General features: G+C 41.0%; 1 protein-coding gene across 16 annotated transcripts in view; it reads right to left on the bottom strand.

Moving 5' to 3' along the window:
* The window catches only part of macf1a (microtubule actin crosslinking factor 1a), a 315,238-nt gene that overhangs the window by 82,217 nt on the left and 218,562 nt on the right, over positions 1-14,459 (bottom strand). For all 16 annotated transcript variants that reach the window (XM_036145777.1, XM_036145778.1, XM_036145779.1 and 13 more), the window contains 2 exons: positions 13,059-13,376; positions 12,803-12,985 (listed from right to left, as the gene is read on the bottom strand). In XM_036145777.1, the coding sequence (XP_036001670.1) occupies positions 12,803-12,985; positions 13,059-13,376 (501 nt within the window). The remainder of the gene's footprint in view (positions 1-12,802; positions 12,986-13,058; positions 13,377-14,459) is intronic.

Genomic DNA, 14,459 nt, shown 5'->3' with positions numbered 1-14,459 from the left:
TAATATTCTGGCTCTTTTCAATAAACTTTATTTAAACTGAGCTAATTCACAACAAATCTTGGTGCATTTATGTAGATGCACAAAGATCCAGTTATAAGAATATATAACAAAACCCATCAGTGTGGCTCTTTTGGGAATGTATTTTTTCTTTTTTTAAATAAAGAAAGGTAACAAAAAGAAGACATCTAGACATGACTAGATGAACGTCAGACTGCAAAAACAATTTTGCTTGTTACCCACAAACTAATACAGGGATATTTAGTCTTGTCCATGTTGGATTCATGTGTCTGACTCCAAACGTTTGGGGGAAATTATCCATATATAAAAGCAGATAACTCAGACACTTCTGAGACACTTTTTTTTCTATCTACATTTTATTCCTACTTGCTTTTATTCTGTTTTATTTTGCTATATTTTAATCATGTAAAGCACTTTGCATTGTCTTTGTACTGAATTGTGCTACACAAATAAATTTGCCTTGCCTTCTGCACCTTCTCCTCACATCTAGATTAGGATCTTTACTGTTAGGATTTCTCTCTTTCTGGTTAGTCTTTTACATTTTTTATTTTTTTTTTACAGCTCTAATCTACGAAACAGGGAAATTCAAGAACACAAATCCACCAAAAAACATTGGTAGAGTTCTTTGCGGACTGATTTTTAGACTTAGAAGCATTTATTTATGTGTTTTATGTCCAAACCTGAGCTTTGAATGCGTCCCTAAAAGCTCCATGCCTTTTTTCTCATCTCTACATCAATGCAATATTTTGGGTTGCATTGGATTTTGATTCTGGAGGAAGGGGGTTAAGCCAGGATGGAGGGTGAAATCGGACTGAACCCGAGGGTTAAACCTTTTCCCCGCATTGGGTCATAGCGGCCAGGGCGCTCCCCTTCACAGGTGGCCTGAAACCACTTAGAGACACCAGCACAGGTGGAGGCGGCACTAACTACCTGCTGCTCTGGGCGATTTATTTGCTCATGAGGAACACCTGTCGACGGGTAAATTATCTTTTAACCGGTGTCTCTCCCACGCAGGAGAGAATCCACCATCCAGCAGCTCAGAGCGCTGCCATTCTCTGCCACCTTCCTCCAACTACGACGTGTTTTTCAGGCCGTCTATCCCTCCCCCCCTCCTCTCTGGTTACCTGGCAGCAGCAGGAGGATTACAGGAAAAAAAAAAAGAAACGCAGCTGACATCTCCCTCTCCAAACACGCCCTGGGCTCTCACAGGTAGTTTGATATTAACCAGCAGAGCGTTTCACCTGCTGGCGTCTCTGAAAGATTTTATTGTTCTCACACAGAAAGACGGCTACTAAAAATAAAAAAGGCCTTTCCTTTCCCGCCGTGACGTTCATAACACGCCGATCGTCCAACGCACGCCTGACGGTGATAATGGCAGCTTCAGATTTTTGTAGCTGATTAGCTTTCTGTGCGGGTGGCCGACGGTTTAACGGCAAATTAACCCACATGCACGCACCCCCACCCGCCGGCACACACACACACACATACACACACATTGTTGTGGGCCAATAAACACTTCCCCCTGTTTTCATTCAGCTGGCATTCAATGTTGCAGATGTGCGATTATCGCAGCAACGGACTTTCCACGTTATAAACACTTTAGAGGTCAGTTTTACTGCAGCACTTTACACCATTTCAGTTTCAATGAGATTAAAATAGCATTCCCCTGCCTTGTTTTTTTTTTTGCCTGTCCTTTTTTTCCACAGAAAGCAGCATCACCTGTGAGGCCTCCAGCTGAGGGGTCATTTCCACGGGTCATATTTCCTGTTTTAGCTAGAACGGCCCCCTCCTCCTCCATCGGTTGCACCTGAAACTCTCTCTCTCTGGGATCTTTCGTCACCTTTTGCTTCGCTCCAGACGTTTCCCATGAAACCCAATTGTTCTGCATTCTGCAGCTTATCTAGTATTCATTAAACAGCCCTGAAAATCAGCACAAGGACCCATTATGACTCCTGAGCTGATCTTGTGAGGACATTTGGAAAGGCATTTTTATCATGTGTCTGATTTATGTCGACTCTTGTGAAGTCATGTCACAAAATTGAAGCTAAGCTAGTTGTTTATGTGAAGCGAAGTAAAAAGTTGTTTTACAGAAATCCTTCCAGCAGTGCCTGTGTTTTAAATCTTAAACTGTTACAGCTCTAAATGTTTTATTGTTTATGTTAAAATAACTAATTTTATATCACTTATATAACATTTTATTTGTAAAATTGCTTTATTTTAATGTTTTCGTTTCTTGTTGTTGTCTGTCCTGTCCACTAAGACGTGTGTCGCTGCCTTGGCCAGGTGGAAGATCACCATTGACAAATGAATTTCTCCACTGTGAGATCAATAAACTGCATCTTATCTTATATTTCTGAAAGAGACCTGGATCTCTAGAGGTCTTTTATCTGGTTAAATAAAGACTTAATAAAAAAGTGAATGATACTTGCTAGGCTCAGCTAATAACCAAGCAAGCTAATGTCAAGCTAATAACAGAGGGAGAAAACACTGAGGTTACTATGCTAAATATCATTAATAACCAAGTAAGCTAATTTTAATGTTAGCATGCTAATGCTAAGCTAATAACCCGAGGGAGAGTACCCAGAGGTTACTATGCTAAGGATCACTAATAACAAAGCAAGCTAATTTTAATGTTAGCATGCTAATGCTAATCTAGTAACCGAGGGAGAAAACACTGGGGTTACTATGCTAAATATCACTAATAACCAAGTAAGCTAATTTTAATGTTAGCATGCTAATGCTCAGCTAATAACTGAGGGAGCAAACACAGAGGTTACTATGTTAAAGATCACTAATAACAAAGCAAGATAATGCTTATTCTATCATACTAATGCTAAGCAAATAACCAGCATGCTAAACTTAGCATGCTAATGTCACCACAATGCTAACCTTAGCAACCTAATGCTCACCGAATGTCTAAGCAAGGTAAAAGCTTTTGTTATCGTTGAGCTAAAGTACTTAAAATAATAAAAATTTATAAAAATAGCAGGGTTTATAAGTTAACTAGAACCTTAGGGAAAAAAGCAAGTAATGCTTCGATTATCGCAGATTTGATATGAAAATAACATGAAAATAGCTACATTTGTGACACTGGAGAACAATAAAACATTGTTAATCTAAAGCTGAGGCAATACTTTTAAATCTTACATGAAAGTATAAAAGTCAGATCAGGTCTATAATTGCAAACAATAAGAAGTGAACTTAAAATCTGAAAAGGAGTGCTACAAGCCATTTCTTTATGTCTCACCAAAAAAAGAAAAACAAACAAAAAAAACTTTTACCTAGCGTACAAAGAAACCTAAAAACAACAATCGAATTTCCGTAATGGCTTTAAAAACAAAATTAAATTAAAAATCCTCTTGCCTTAGACATCAAATCATAAAAGCTTTATTTTATTTAGGTGGCAAAATGCTTCCTTTTGCTAAATGAGAAATGCTAATAAACATTTGTAGGCATGACATAATTACCAGTGTTTGACTCATAATGAACACAGGATAGGGACTGAGTGAAGCTTTCAAACGCAGCTAATGAGCAACGAGGAGGAAGGGACGTTGCACCAAGAGAATCAGGTCAGACTCCGATACATTTATCGGATATTATGAAGCATAAAAGCTACGTGGCAAAGACAGATTCGGCATACTGAAAGAATGTTAAGTCTGGTGGGCACATTTAGAAATCTATCAGAGAATTTGAACTGAACCGAGAGAAACTGTGAAGACAGAGCGAGGAGGCCGGGTTGTGGCATGCCTTTCTAATTCACAACAGCTGAAACAATCCGCAGCCGGAGAGGAGGGAGGCCAACACGCTTTAACACACTGACACACACACGTACGCGTTGATTCACCCTCATTCAGGTCTATTTCAACCATACAAGCCCAACACACAACACTTATTTACCAATGCATGTTATAGATCAGGACTAAACGTGTGGGTGTGTGTGACTTACAGCAAAGTTTGAATCGAGTTATTTGATTACAGAAGGTATGCTAGCCTGATCTAATCAGCCGCGCGGAGATAAATAAAGAGACATGAACCGGGAGATCTCTGAAGTACAGGGAGATCTGTGAAGTACAGGAAAACGCAGACAGAAAAGGGATGAATTCAGGCTGTAAACACGGCTTTCACCCGGATGATGGATGACTTGGATTAGCGGCGGAGTCGTGGGCGGGTCACCCGGTTCCGACCCGCTGAACTCCTCTGGCTGCTCTCAACCCTTTGGGTTCGAATTAATCAAATCAACTAACCACAAACAGCTGATTAATTGACCAGATCATATTGTCAAGTTAGATTACATGGCTCAATGATAAATTGTAAAAACCAAAAAAAAAAAAAACAGTACAATAAAACTAATGTGTTCTCATTGTGAGAATTTATTTCTGAAAACGGCAACGACTGGATCCCAAACCAATACGGACAAAAGCAACGAATGTTATCCTTAAAGGAAGGAAAACTTTTTTTTTTTATCCACTTTTAAAGTGTTTTCTAGAGGTTTCCTGTGTTTTTCTTGGGACTTGGCCTTTCTTTGTTACTCATGTTTTCATAAATTCCTGCACATTATTGCTTCTTTTTCAGGCCGTTATATAAAGAAATGAGGGGCGGCTCAGGACTCGTTTTCAACCAGCCTATTTATGCATCGTACAAATTGCTAAGTAAAAGAGTATAAATCTAAACCATGGAGGCAGAATTTGCAGTAAAAAAAAAACAAGGGCACGCTCCAGCTCCGCGGCGTGAGCCAAAACGGTCGGCCCAGTCCGGCTCCACGTTTGCTCCCATCACCAAATCGCTGCGCGGCGGTGAAGGTTATCGAGCAGATTCTCCCAGGACGGACAACCAAAGGATGCCGGAGACTTACAGTGGATGGGGTGCAGACGGGGGAGGCGTGCAGGAGTGATTTAGGACAGGAATTTATACAAACATGTGTGCAAAACCTTGAGCGTCCTGTACGCCGTCTACCAAGACCAACCAGCCCTTCCCAGGAATGTCCATCTGCAGCCACGGCTTTAGAGCCTCTGCTGAACCAGGAGGGTGTCTGCAAGCGTGTTCACATCCCACCCAGAGACAGTCAGCTGCTCGGGGACGCTGGCAGGGGGAAGAGGAGGGGGGGGGGGGGCTGATATCACGCCCTAATGTGCGCGAGGGTGGGGTGAGGAGACAGCTGAGATTCCGGCTGCAACCCGAAAAAGACTGGAATTAGAAGCATCCTGTGATGAAGAGTGCACACCTCTCATCGGCCCACGGAGCAAACCTAAATACAAACACGGATTCCTCAGTAGCACATACGTGCAGGCGGGACGGCCAAGTATAAACATGTACATGATAAATAGCTAAACTCTTAGTGGGGGAAACAGACGGACGTTTTCTGGCCTCGTTAGATGGTAAATTTAACACGCCTCAGTGTGCAGATGTGCCACAGGAACAGCCCGGCTCCAGGAGCTGAATAAATATTTCTGTCATTTCTGTCTCCATCTGGATAAACCTGCAACTTTTGTTAATTTAACTGGGTTTGTTACATGGAAGCTAATGATGATCACAGACGGATGGCTTGTTAAGTGTTATCTAATGCAGCTCTACTGAGTAATTTAAATGAAGATGAAGGTTAATATGATCACAGACAGAAACCAGGAAATAACTGACATGAAATGTTTAATATTAAAACCTTTGATTGACCTTCGTGGTGTTCATAAATGAGATGTCAGGGTAAAGACATGGAGACGAGGGTCTCCGCTCCGGGAACTGTAGACCACCAAATGAAGACGGACAGGTTCCCCAATACTTTCTTCCTCACCAGGAAATGCGGATGGATAAGTTTGTGTGGATTATTTTACACGACTGGAGTTAGCCAATTAGCATCCATGTATAAGATGAATTATTATTTTACTTCATAGGTTTTCCTTCCCGTTAATGGGGAGTTTTTCTTCCCACTGTCGCTTCATGCTTGCTCAGTATGAGGGATTGCTGCAAAGCCATCAACAATGCAGACGACTCTTCTGGTGGCTCTACGCTTCCCCAGGAGTGAATGCTGCTTGGAGAGACTTTGATGCAATCAACTGGTTTCCTTATATAGGGAATTTTTGACCAATCTGTATAATCTGATTGATTTTGACTTTGTAAAGAGCCTCGAGATGACATGTTTCATGATTTGGCGCTATATAAATAAAATTGAATTATTTCCTTCCTGATGGGATATTCAGCTTACTGGAAATATTCTGGGGAAAGCGAGTCCCTAAAACAATCTCTGCTTCCACTAACCCCCCCCCCCCAGTATCCTACAGTTTTGCGTCTGTAGGCACATGCAGAGAGGGATAGTCATAAATGGTTTAAAGCCTTATTAGCCGATGTAAATCTTGACGGAGTGGGTGGAGGTCGGACTTCTCCTGGTTTCAGCGTTTTCTCTGCACTGCAAAAAGGAAACTGAAATAACGTAACATTTTCTTAAAATTTGTATATTTTTCCTTGATTTGAGCAGTTAAATAAGACTATTTGCCAATGGAATGAGAATTTCTACCCCTAAAATAAGATAATTAGACATCCTGCACTTAAAATAAGATAATGGAGATGAGTCGTTCTCATTTTAAGTGCAAAAATCTCATTCCATTGGCAAATAGTCTGATTTACCAGCTCAAACCAATGAAAAATACCCTCATTTCAAGAGGATTTTACCTACTTTGAGTTCCCTTTTTGCAGTGTGCTGGTAAAGGTTTGTGTGACGATCCGCTAACCGGACACAGCTGTGCACACAAAGCGTAACGTAACTCTCTGACGGCACACGTATGACTGCTTTCCTCACCTTCCTTTTGCTAAATAAAACATTTAGAATGTGATCAGCAGCTGCGTAAAATTATAAGGGAGGCCTTCTTGCACATATGTCTGCAGATTGTTGCCCCCCTGGACTTGTATGTTAAATTACAGAAGTACAAATATTTTCAGAAGATATTGGAAACAGAACTTCTAGAAAGTCCAAAACATTGTTCAGAACAATAAGATGCTTCCTTTAAAACTATTTTTTTCCCTCTTTCTCTAACTGAGCTGTTTAGAAACTAAGGCTGGAGGTTGGATGAATTAAATTACACGATAAGCCGTCCTGTCCACCTCGTCGGTGTGAGATCACTGTTTATAAAGTTTAAAACCAGAATGTGACAACAGCACCACCACCCTAACCCCAGTGACCCCTCATCCGCCCGTTCCCACCCACACCCCTCGTCTTTTTAAGCATCGGCATGACATCATCCCCCTGGATTTGAAACGGGGTCTTATGGGGGGGAGGGGATGATGGGGGGGTAAGGAGAGGGGAGGCCTGGTCTGCTTTGGAGCCAGACAGACATGTTTAGGTTTGAAATGAGCCGAGTTGGATCGGTTACAGAGGAGCAGGAGGGAGGCTGGGACAAAGAGACGAGAGTCGATTCAAATCTTTTTAGCCCCGTTTTTAGAAGATCTGCTCCATATTTGCTCCAAATTAAGAGACAAAACAGCAACAAATACCACCGAGTCATTTTCTAATTCCAGATTTCCTCCTTGCTGCCTTCTCATCCTGCTCTTATGTTGCTATTTTAAACCCTTTTTTTTTGCTTTTTATTCTATTCTTTGTCTCCTCCCTGGCCTCCTATAAATACCCCCCCAGCCCCCAGACGCAGTGTCAGACCATTTCTCCATGCTCTACGAACCCTGCAGACACATTCTGCACCGGCTTGGTTTCAAACAGGCCGTCTGCTGCTCGGTTCAGAGAGTAAAATCAAGAAAAATACGACATAAAACACCAGGATCAAGATCTAGTTTTTATTTCTCATTAAAACGTTCAGGTTTTTCAATTGCAAATCAAGTTATTGAATTAAAACCGAGCAGGAAACTTAACCCAAGCATGAAAACTGGAGTAGGTTAATGATTTTTCCTGAGATTAATATTTATCATCTCAGAGAGTTCAGTCTTACTGTAGTTTTCCTTTAAATCACAATAATTCGGTGTCTTTAAAACTATTTATGTGAAAATATCCTGATACAGATCTGTAATGTTTTAAACTGGACGTTACTGACACGTCTCCAGGCTTTAAATATTTTTCTCTGGGTGTTTTCCTCCCAGTTTCAGTGCACAACCCAACCCTAACAGCAAGTTAAAATAAAGATAAAATAAAAAATCCAGCCAAAGAACCACATCTGAAATCAGCATCTTCAAATCAACAGTTTTCAGCTCGTTTGGAGTCATTTTGTCGGAGCTGAAGTCGTTTTTTTCTCTGCTAAACTGCACAAACTGTGAGACTTATCTTGGATTTAACTGGGTTAATTAAAACTAGAGTATAATTGTGAGGTAACCTTTGGTATGAATGTGTTAGTATTAACAACATTAAAACTATATCAGGAAAAGTTGCGAAATGCAATAATATTTGTTAACGTTGCGATAACGACATAAATACAGAAAATAAAGCTTATCTGCTTTAAGATCACAGAAAACATGGACCCCAGATAATGAGTAGTCTGTTCAGCTACTAAAAAACAAAAACATTCATCATTTCCATCTCAAACACAAGCCTTTTATGACTTTTTATGACCTTCCAACTTGTGACGTTTTGGAAATGAAAGAAGCTAAAGTTTCTTAATTTTAAACCTTTTATGTTCTATTAAACAACAAACGTCACCAAACATATTAGGGACCCTGAGAGCCTGAATGCAGGGTGCTTAAATAATTAACTAACACTTCCTGCGCTCCAGACAGCGATATTACGATCCATGATATCGCAATGACGATAAATTTGTGATATATTGTGCAGCCCTAATTAAAACCAAATTGCGTAACCACATTTATTTGCATTCATTTAAGAGGAAAAGCAAGAATTATTCCTACCGCTCCAAAAATATTAATACCTATTCATTCTTAAGCGTGTGCAATTATGATTTTGATAAACAGACTTATAAATAAACACCAGATTAAACTGTCGCGTCATTAGAGTGATAAAGTGTAGTAGCACCTGTTCAGCCAGCTGACTGGCAGTGCACAGCAGCAGAGCCTATCTTTAAAATAATTTTAAAACATCGAAACTGCAAGACAGGCTGCAGTTAAAGTGACGTAAGATCCGATTTAACAGCTTGGAAGCCTTTTCATTCCCGAATGACCTTTAAGTTAAGGTGTTTAACGAGAATAAAAAAACATTGATCCTGAAATAGACACTGAGAAAAACAAGTTAAAAACAGCCAAAAAAAACAACCCAAAAGACTAAAAAAAAAAAACACCTTCAAAGACTAATAAACATGTCAAATGTTTAAAGTCGCATGTTTTGGAGTTTATTAAATACGTGAAACATTAAAAAAAATACCTCAGTCTTTCATCATGAAATGCATAAATGAACAGAATGCCCTCTGGTGCCATTTGCTTTATTTTATTATAAAAATCAGATAAGGAACATGTGCTTTGATGCATAAATTGGGTCATCTGGTTTTTCTCATATTTCTTTGCAGGGCTTAAAACCCAAACATCTTTCCAGAAACCTTCAGCACATTTCCTCTTATACGGTCAAGGTTAATTACATCTAAATGTTTAATTTCAGGCCTTAGAAAGAGGGAAAAAAAAGGTAACGGCAGTCAGTAAAAACCCAATCGGTGCTAATGAGGAAGGATCACGTCTGCTTAGCGGCATCGTCTGAATATTTCCGTCCATCATAAAGATCTCAAACATCATCATTCAAGCTTAAAAACGCACAAATCAACTTTTTCCTCCGTCTGATCTGAGCTTTTTTCAAGCAGAGCCTCTTCATCTTTTCACCGTTTTCTTTGAATTTGTTCTCTTTGTGGTTTTCTACTTCATCTCCTCCATGCGTTTGTTCTCTGCCGCACGTTCCCCGGCTTGTTCTCATTAAACCTCAGAGAGGAGGAGGAGGAGGAGGAAGAGGAGGAGGGAAAGCGAGGAAGGGACCCAGAAAGGCGGGTCGCAGGCGAGGAAAGTCAGGATAGGAGGGGAAACTGAGCTCAAACACCTAAATAAATGAGTTAAAGGGCGATAAAACGTTTTTTTCTCAGCTGTTTGCTAACAGGAGCGGAGAATCGGATGATTAAGAAGTTTTAGTGTTTCTGGTCGTGTGAGACCGAACTCAGACGTTTTCACCCTGATTTCTCACATACTTGTGGAGAAGAGGACAGGATTTGGCATCGCGATGAGAAAACTGTTTTTTTCTTTGAGTCTGAGGCCCGAGGAGAACATTAGGGGTAAATGAACCTGCCTGAAGACTTCATGCATTACTTCATGTTGTCGGTGCTAAACGGCGGCAGAGGAGAGAGAACGAGCCGCCGTCACTGAGCGGCAGATTTCAGAGCAAAATGATCCGAGAAAAGAGCAGCAAGTTACTTTAAATCATACTTTTAACCCTGCAAACACAAGGTAGCTGTTGTTTAACTAAATTAGTTTATTTTAAACGATTAATGATAAACCTTTGAAGGTATTAGGTGCTAGTTTTGTTTGTTTTTTTACCATATTTTAATGGAAGGTGAAGAATATCAGCACATTTTAACCATGGAGATACTTTCTTATCAGGAAGGTTAAGCTGCATTGTCTTTGGGCACAAAGCATTCTTACATCCTTGTTTTAAAGTTGTTGTTTTTTTATAGACAAAACAAAGAAATAATACAGTTTAATGGGTTTAAATTTGCCAACGCAGGATCTAAAACACAGGAACGCTTTGTTTTGAGGGCAGTGTCCTTATCTCCGCTGAGTGAAATGGTAAAATGCCGGAGATAAAAGCAGCGGCCACAACAAAAAGCTGTCGCCACAGGTTTTACAAACCACGCCTGTCGTGACCACAAGAAAAGGAGGCAAACAGAGACAGTGGTATCCCATTTAGTCCTTGGTCTGCGTCGTAATTACAAGATCAAAATGGTTAAAGAGTAAACATGGATCATCACGAAGACCAAAGTCAACTTCACAAACTTTTCCCCCAGAAAGTCAAGCAAACCTTTCTAATCTTTCCCAAAATTGGATTCCTCTTTCTTCAAATCCTTTCAGATCTTTGATCCGTGCAAATTCAAAATGCTGATTACAGCGCAGCTGCAAGCGGAGAATATAGAGGATCTGAAACGTCCTCCATCAAAGCCATCCTTTTGTTCACAGCTAAAAAAAAAAAAAAACACGCTCCTATTAAAACTATTTAGTTTACAGCTTTGTTTAAACTTTGAAAGCATCAGAGCATAAAATAAATGGTTTAAATGATTTAGAAATGGGAGCAGCATGAAGCGCGTGCTGCAGAACTTCCTGACTTGCTAAACGCTCAGAACAACGCGCTGAAGAGCCGACACTCCGAACAGTAAAACTCTACGGTGGGAAGAAAACTGGTGACAGCTGGAAGGAAAAGTTTTTGGACGAAAAAGCAAAATCATCTGTTTTTAGGGTTTGTCCTGTTTGATCTTAAACTGAAATTATTTGCATCCAAAAGACCAAAAAATTAATTGCATTGAAAATAATTAAAATCTGAAGAGCTGAAACACTTTAACACATCAGCTTAAAGGAGAAATGCACCAATCAGGCTTTTAATACAAACAACATCTGGTAATCAGCAAACTTTACAGTTTTCTCTCCTCAGAAACTTTCTCAACGACATCTCCTTTCATCATCATCATCAGCACAGGTTAGGGCTGGACGATATCGAAAAAAAAACAAATCGATAAAATAAAAATCATATTGATCGATATCGATAATTATCAACAAATTCAAAACATTTATTTTAAGTGCAACCCTGGTTATTTTATTTTTAGATAAAGACACAAACACTGAATTCAAACCCTTTATTCTACCAACTTTTTACCAAAACTGCAAGTTTTTAGAAAAGAAAAAAGAACGAATGCTCTCTGAACTCTTTGAAGGGGCGGAGCTTGGTTCCTGGGTCTGGGTTGTGATTGGTTGGGAGGATGTAATAACTGCAATATTAATTTAAATGTCTAGAATGCAAAAAGGAAAGAAAACTTTTATTCTACTGGAGTTTTTATTGACCCTTTTGTTTCCATCATCGATATCGGTCTATCGATAAATATTGTTATTGAATTATCGTCCAGCCCTGGTACCGGTGCACCACAGGGCCGTGTTCTCAGTCCCTTCCTGTTCTCTCTCTCTATACAAACGACTGCCTTAGACCATCTCCCATCACTGAATACTTCAAATAATCAGACCAGGACTCAGTCACAGCCTGCAAAGACCCTGTTGCCCATTTTGCCTGATGGTGCAAAGACAACAATCTCCTCAATGTCACTAAAACCAAAAAGACTCAAAATTAATCACCATAAAAAACACGACCCCCCCAATGATCATTAAAAGCCGTCAACAGCAACTACCAATCTATCAGTGTTTAGTTAAAACATTGAAATCTTTGCCTTCAGCTGTAAGATGTTTTTTTTTTTTTTTATGTTTGAAGCCAAATTGTCTCGTGGGGACAATGAAGTATGAATCTGATCTGAATCGTTTCCTGGTCGATTTATCGGTTTCATTTGATTTTGACCAACCAGACATTTTTTTTTTCTGAAGACTTACACATAAAACAGACAAATAAGCTGCTTTGACAGTTCAATCCGGCATAAAGATGATCCCCATGATGCTTTTATGACCTAAAAATGCTGAAGTTCTCGGTTTCAATCCTTTTAATGAACAGGGAAGAAGAACACGATCAACCATCAAGACCCGACAAATAAAAACTGTTCAGCTCTGATCTCTGGTCGAATGATTGATGCAACTCAAATCTCACTGCTGAAGTCACACCTTTACAGCTTTACAAACAGTAAAGTGACTTTTTTTATTTATCTCAAACACCAGCCAGTCCTACCTTGAGCTCCTGCAGCTGCTGTTTGATCGCCTCCACCTCCGTGCCGACCGCTCCCTGCGAGTTCAGCCCCTCTTCGGCTCTTCCCAGCATGCCTTGCAGCTCCGCCACCAGCCGGTAGAAGTCCTGGACTTTCTCTGCGGCGTCCTCGATCTGACCCAGCCTGGCCTGGCCGCGCTCACTCAGCTGCAGACGGATAAAGAAGCGATGAGGGGGACGTCACGCCGCAGCTAGCTTGTGATCGCCGTGCGTCTCTTACCTTCCCGGCCTGGCGGCTCAGCGCCTCCGTCTCCCGTCTGAGAGCCAGCAGGTCGGGCGAGGAGCCCTCCCTCCTCAGCATGGAGGTGCACTCTGCGGCGTGTCCGTCCAGCTCGGTCCTCAGGTCGGACAGACGGGACAGGAAGCTCTTCACGGCGTCGGCCTGCGAGGCCAGGGAGTCGGCGTCGCGTCCGACGGGACTCAGGGAGTCGAGCTCATCGTCGAGGTCGGCGAGGCGGGAGAAGACGTCCCGGACGTGAGCCTGGACCTCGCCGACGCCCTGCAGGCGCGACTCCAGGGAGGAGCAGCACTGCTCGATCTGATGGAGGGGGAGGGGCTTCAGTCAGGGCGTGTTTTTATAAAGAGGCACGACTTATACAAAAGTAATAAATAATGAGGTAAATAGGTGCTTTTGTGCAACAATGAGGCTTTATTTACAGAAAAGTGCACTTTAACATGATTGTAACGTATGACGTTAGATAACAGACGAGTAACCGTGAGGCGATTTTAACGTTTCCCATCAGGGGGCGATCGCCCTCACAGCTCTTAGGAAGAAGCTGTTTCTAAGTTTATTTCTTTTGGATTTAATGCTTTTATAAGCGTTTTATGAAGACTTTAGGTCCTGAGGAAAAGCTGCACGCACCGTCAGTAATTAGCGAGAGCGTCCCAAAATATTTGGAGAGAAATCTTCACCCCAACCGGCAGAATAACGTTAAATTATGTTTTAACGGACCCTCCTCCCGCCGTGATTTGGCTTGCACCTGGAGCCGCTGCGCTCCCTCAGCGCTGCCCCCTGGTGTCCGGGGTGCGTCAGGTTTTGTTTTTATAAAGAAGCACGAGTTATAAAAATTAATCTGAACATCATTGCTGTCAGTGTAACTCTCGCCACTTTATTTCATGTGGAAGTGGGGTTGAAGAAACTCGTCATTGTATCCATTATAATCAGAAACCGTTCATGAATATAGCTTCAGCTTTTATAATAATAAAGTAGATTATAAAATGTATTTACATGGAAGCCACGGAATGGAGTCTCTAGAATCTGTATGGTTCTCCGCATCTAAAGGTCAACTAGGGAAATTAAAAACTGCGCATAATGGAGTCCCCAGGTTGGTTTTACATTGTTCCATAAGAACAAACACCATCAGTATGCAACGTCGACTGTCCTGGTTAATGGTACAGATGGGTTTACAATACAACAATATTTTTTTTAGAAACACCGTCTACTCTTTTCAATCTGTTTTCTTATATAATCAAATTGTCAGATGTGATCAGGTTCATTTTTATGTGACAGGGTCAGCTAACGGTGGTCAGATGATGTCACCATGTCCAAAATCAAATGCATTAAAGCAGTGGCGGTTCTAGGCCAAATTTACCAGAGGGGCCAAGGTGGGGCCAGTGTTTT

The sequence above is a fragment of the Fundulus heteroclitus genome, chromosome 13 (genome assembly GCF_011125445.2).
Source record: "Fundulus heteroclitus isolate FHET01 chromosome 13, MU-UCD_Fhet_4.1, whole genome shotgun sequence".
In the NCBI taxonomy this organism is placed as follows: domain Eukaryota; kingdom Metazoa; phylum Chordata; class Actinopteri; order Cyprinodontiformes; family Fundulidae; genus Fundulus; species Fundulus heteroclitus.
The sequence above is the reverse complement of the archived record's forward strand: the minus strand, read 5'-3'. Positions and strand labels throughout refer to the sequence as shown.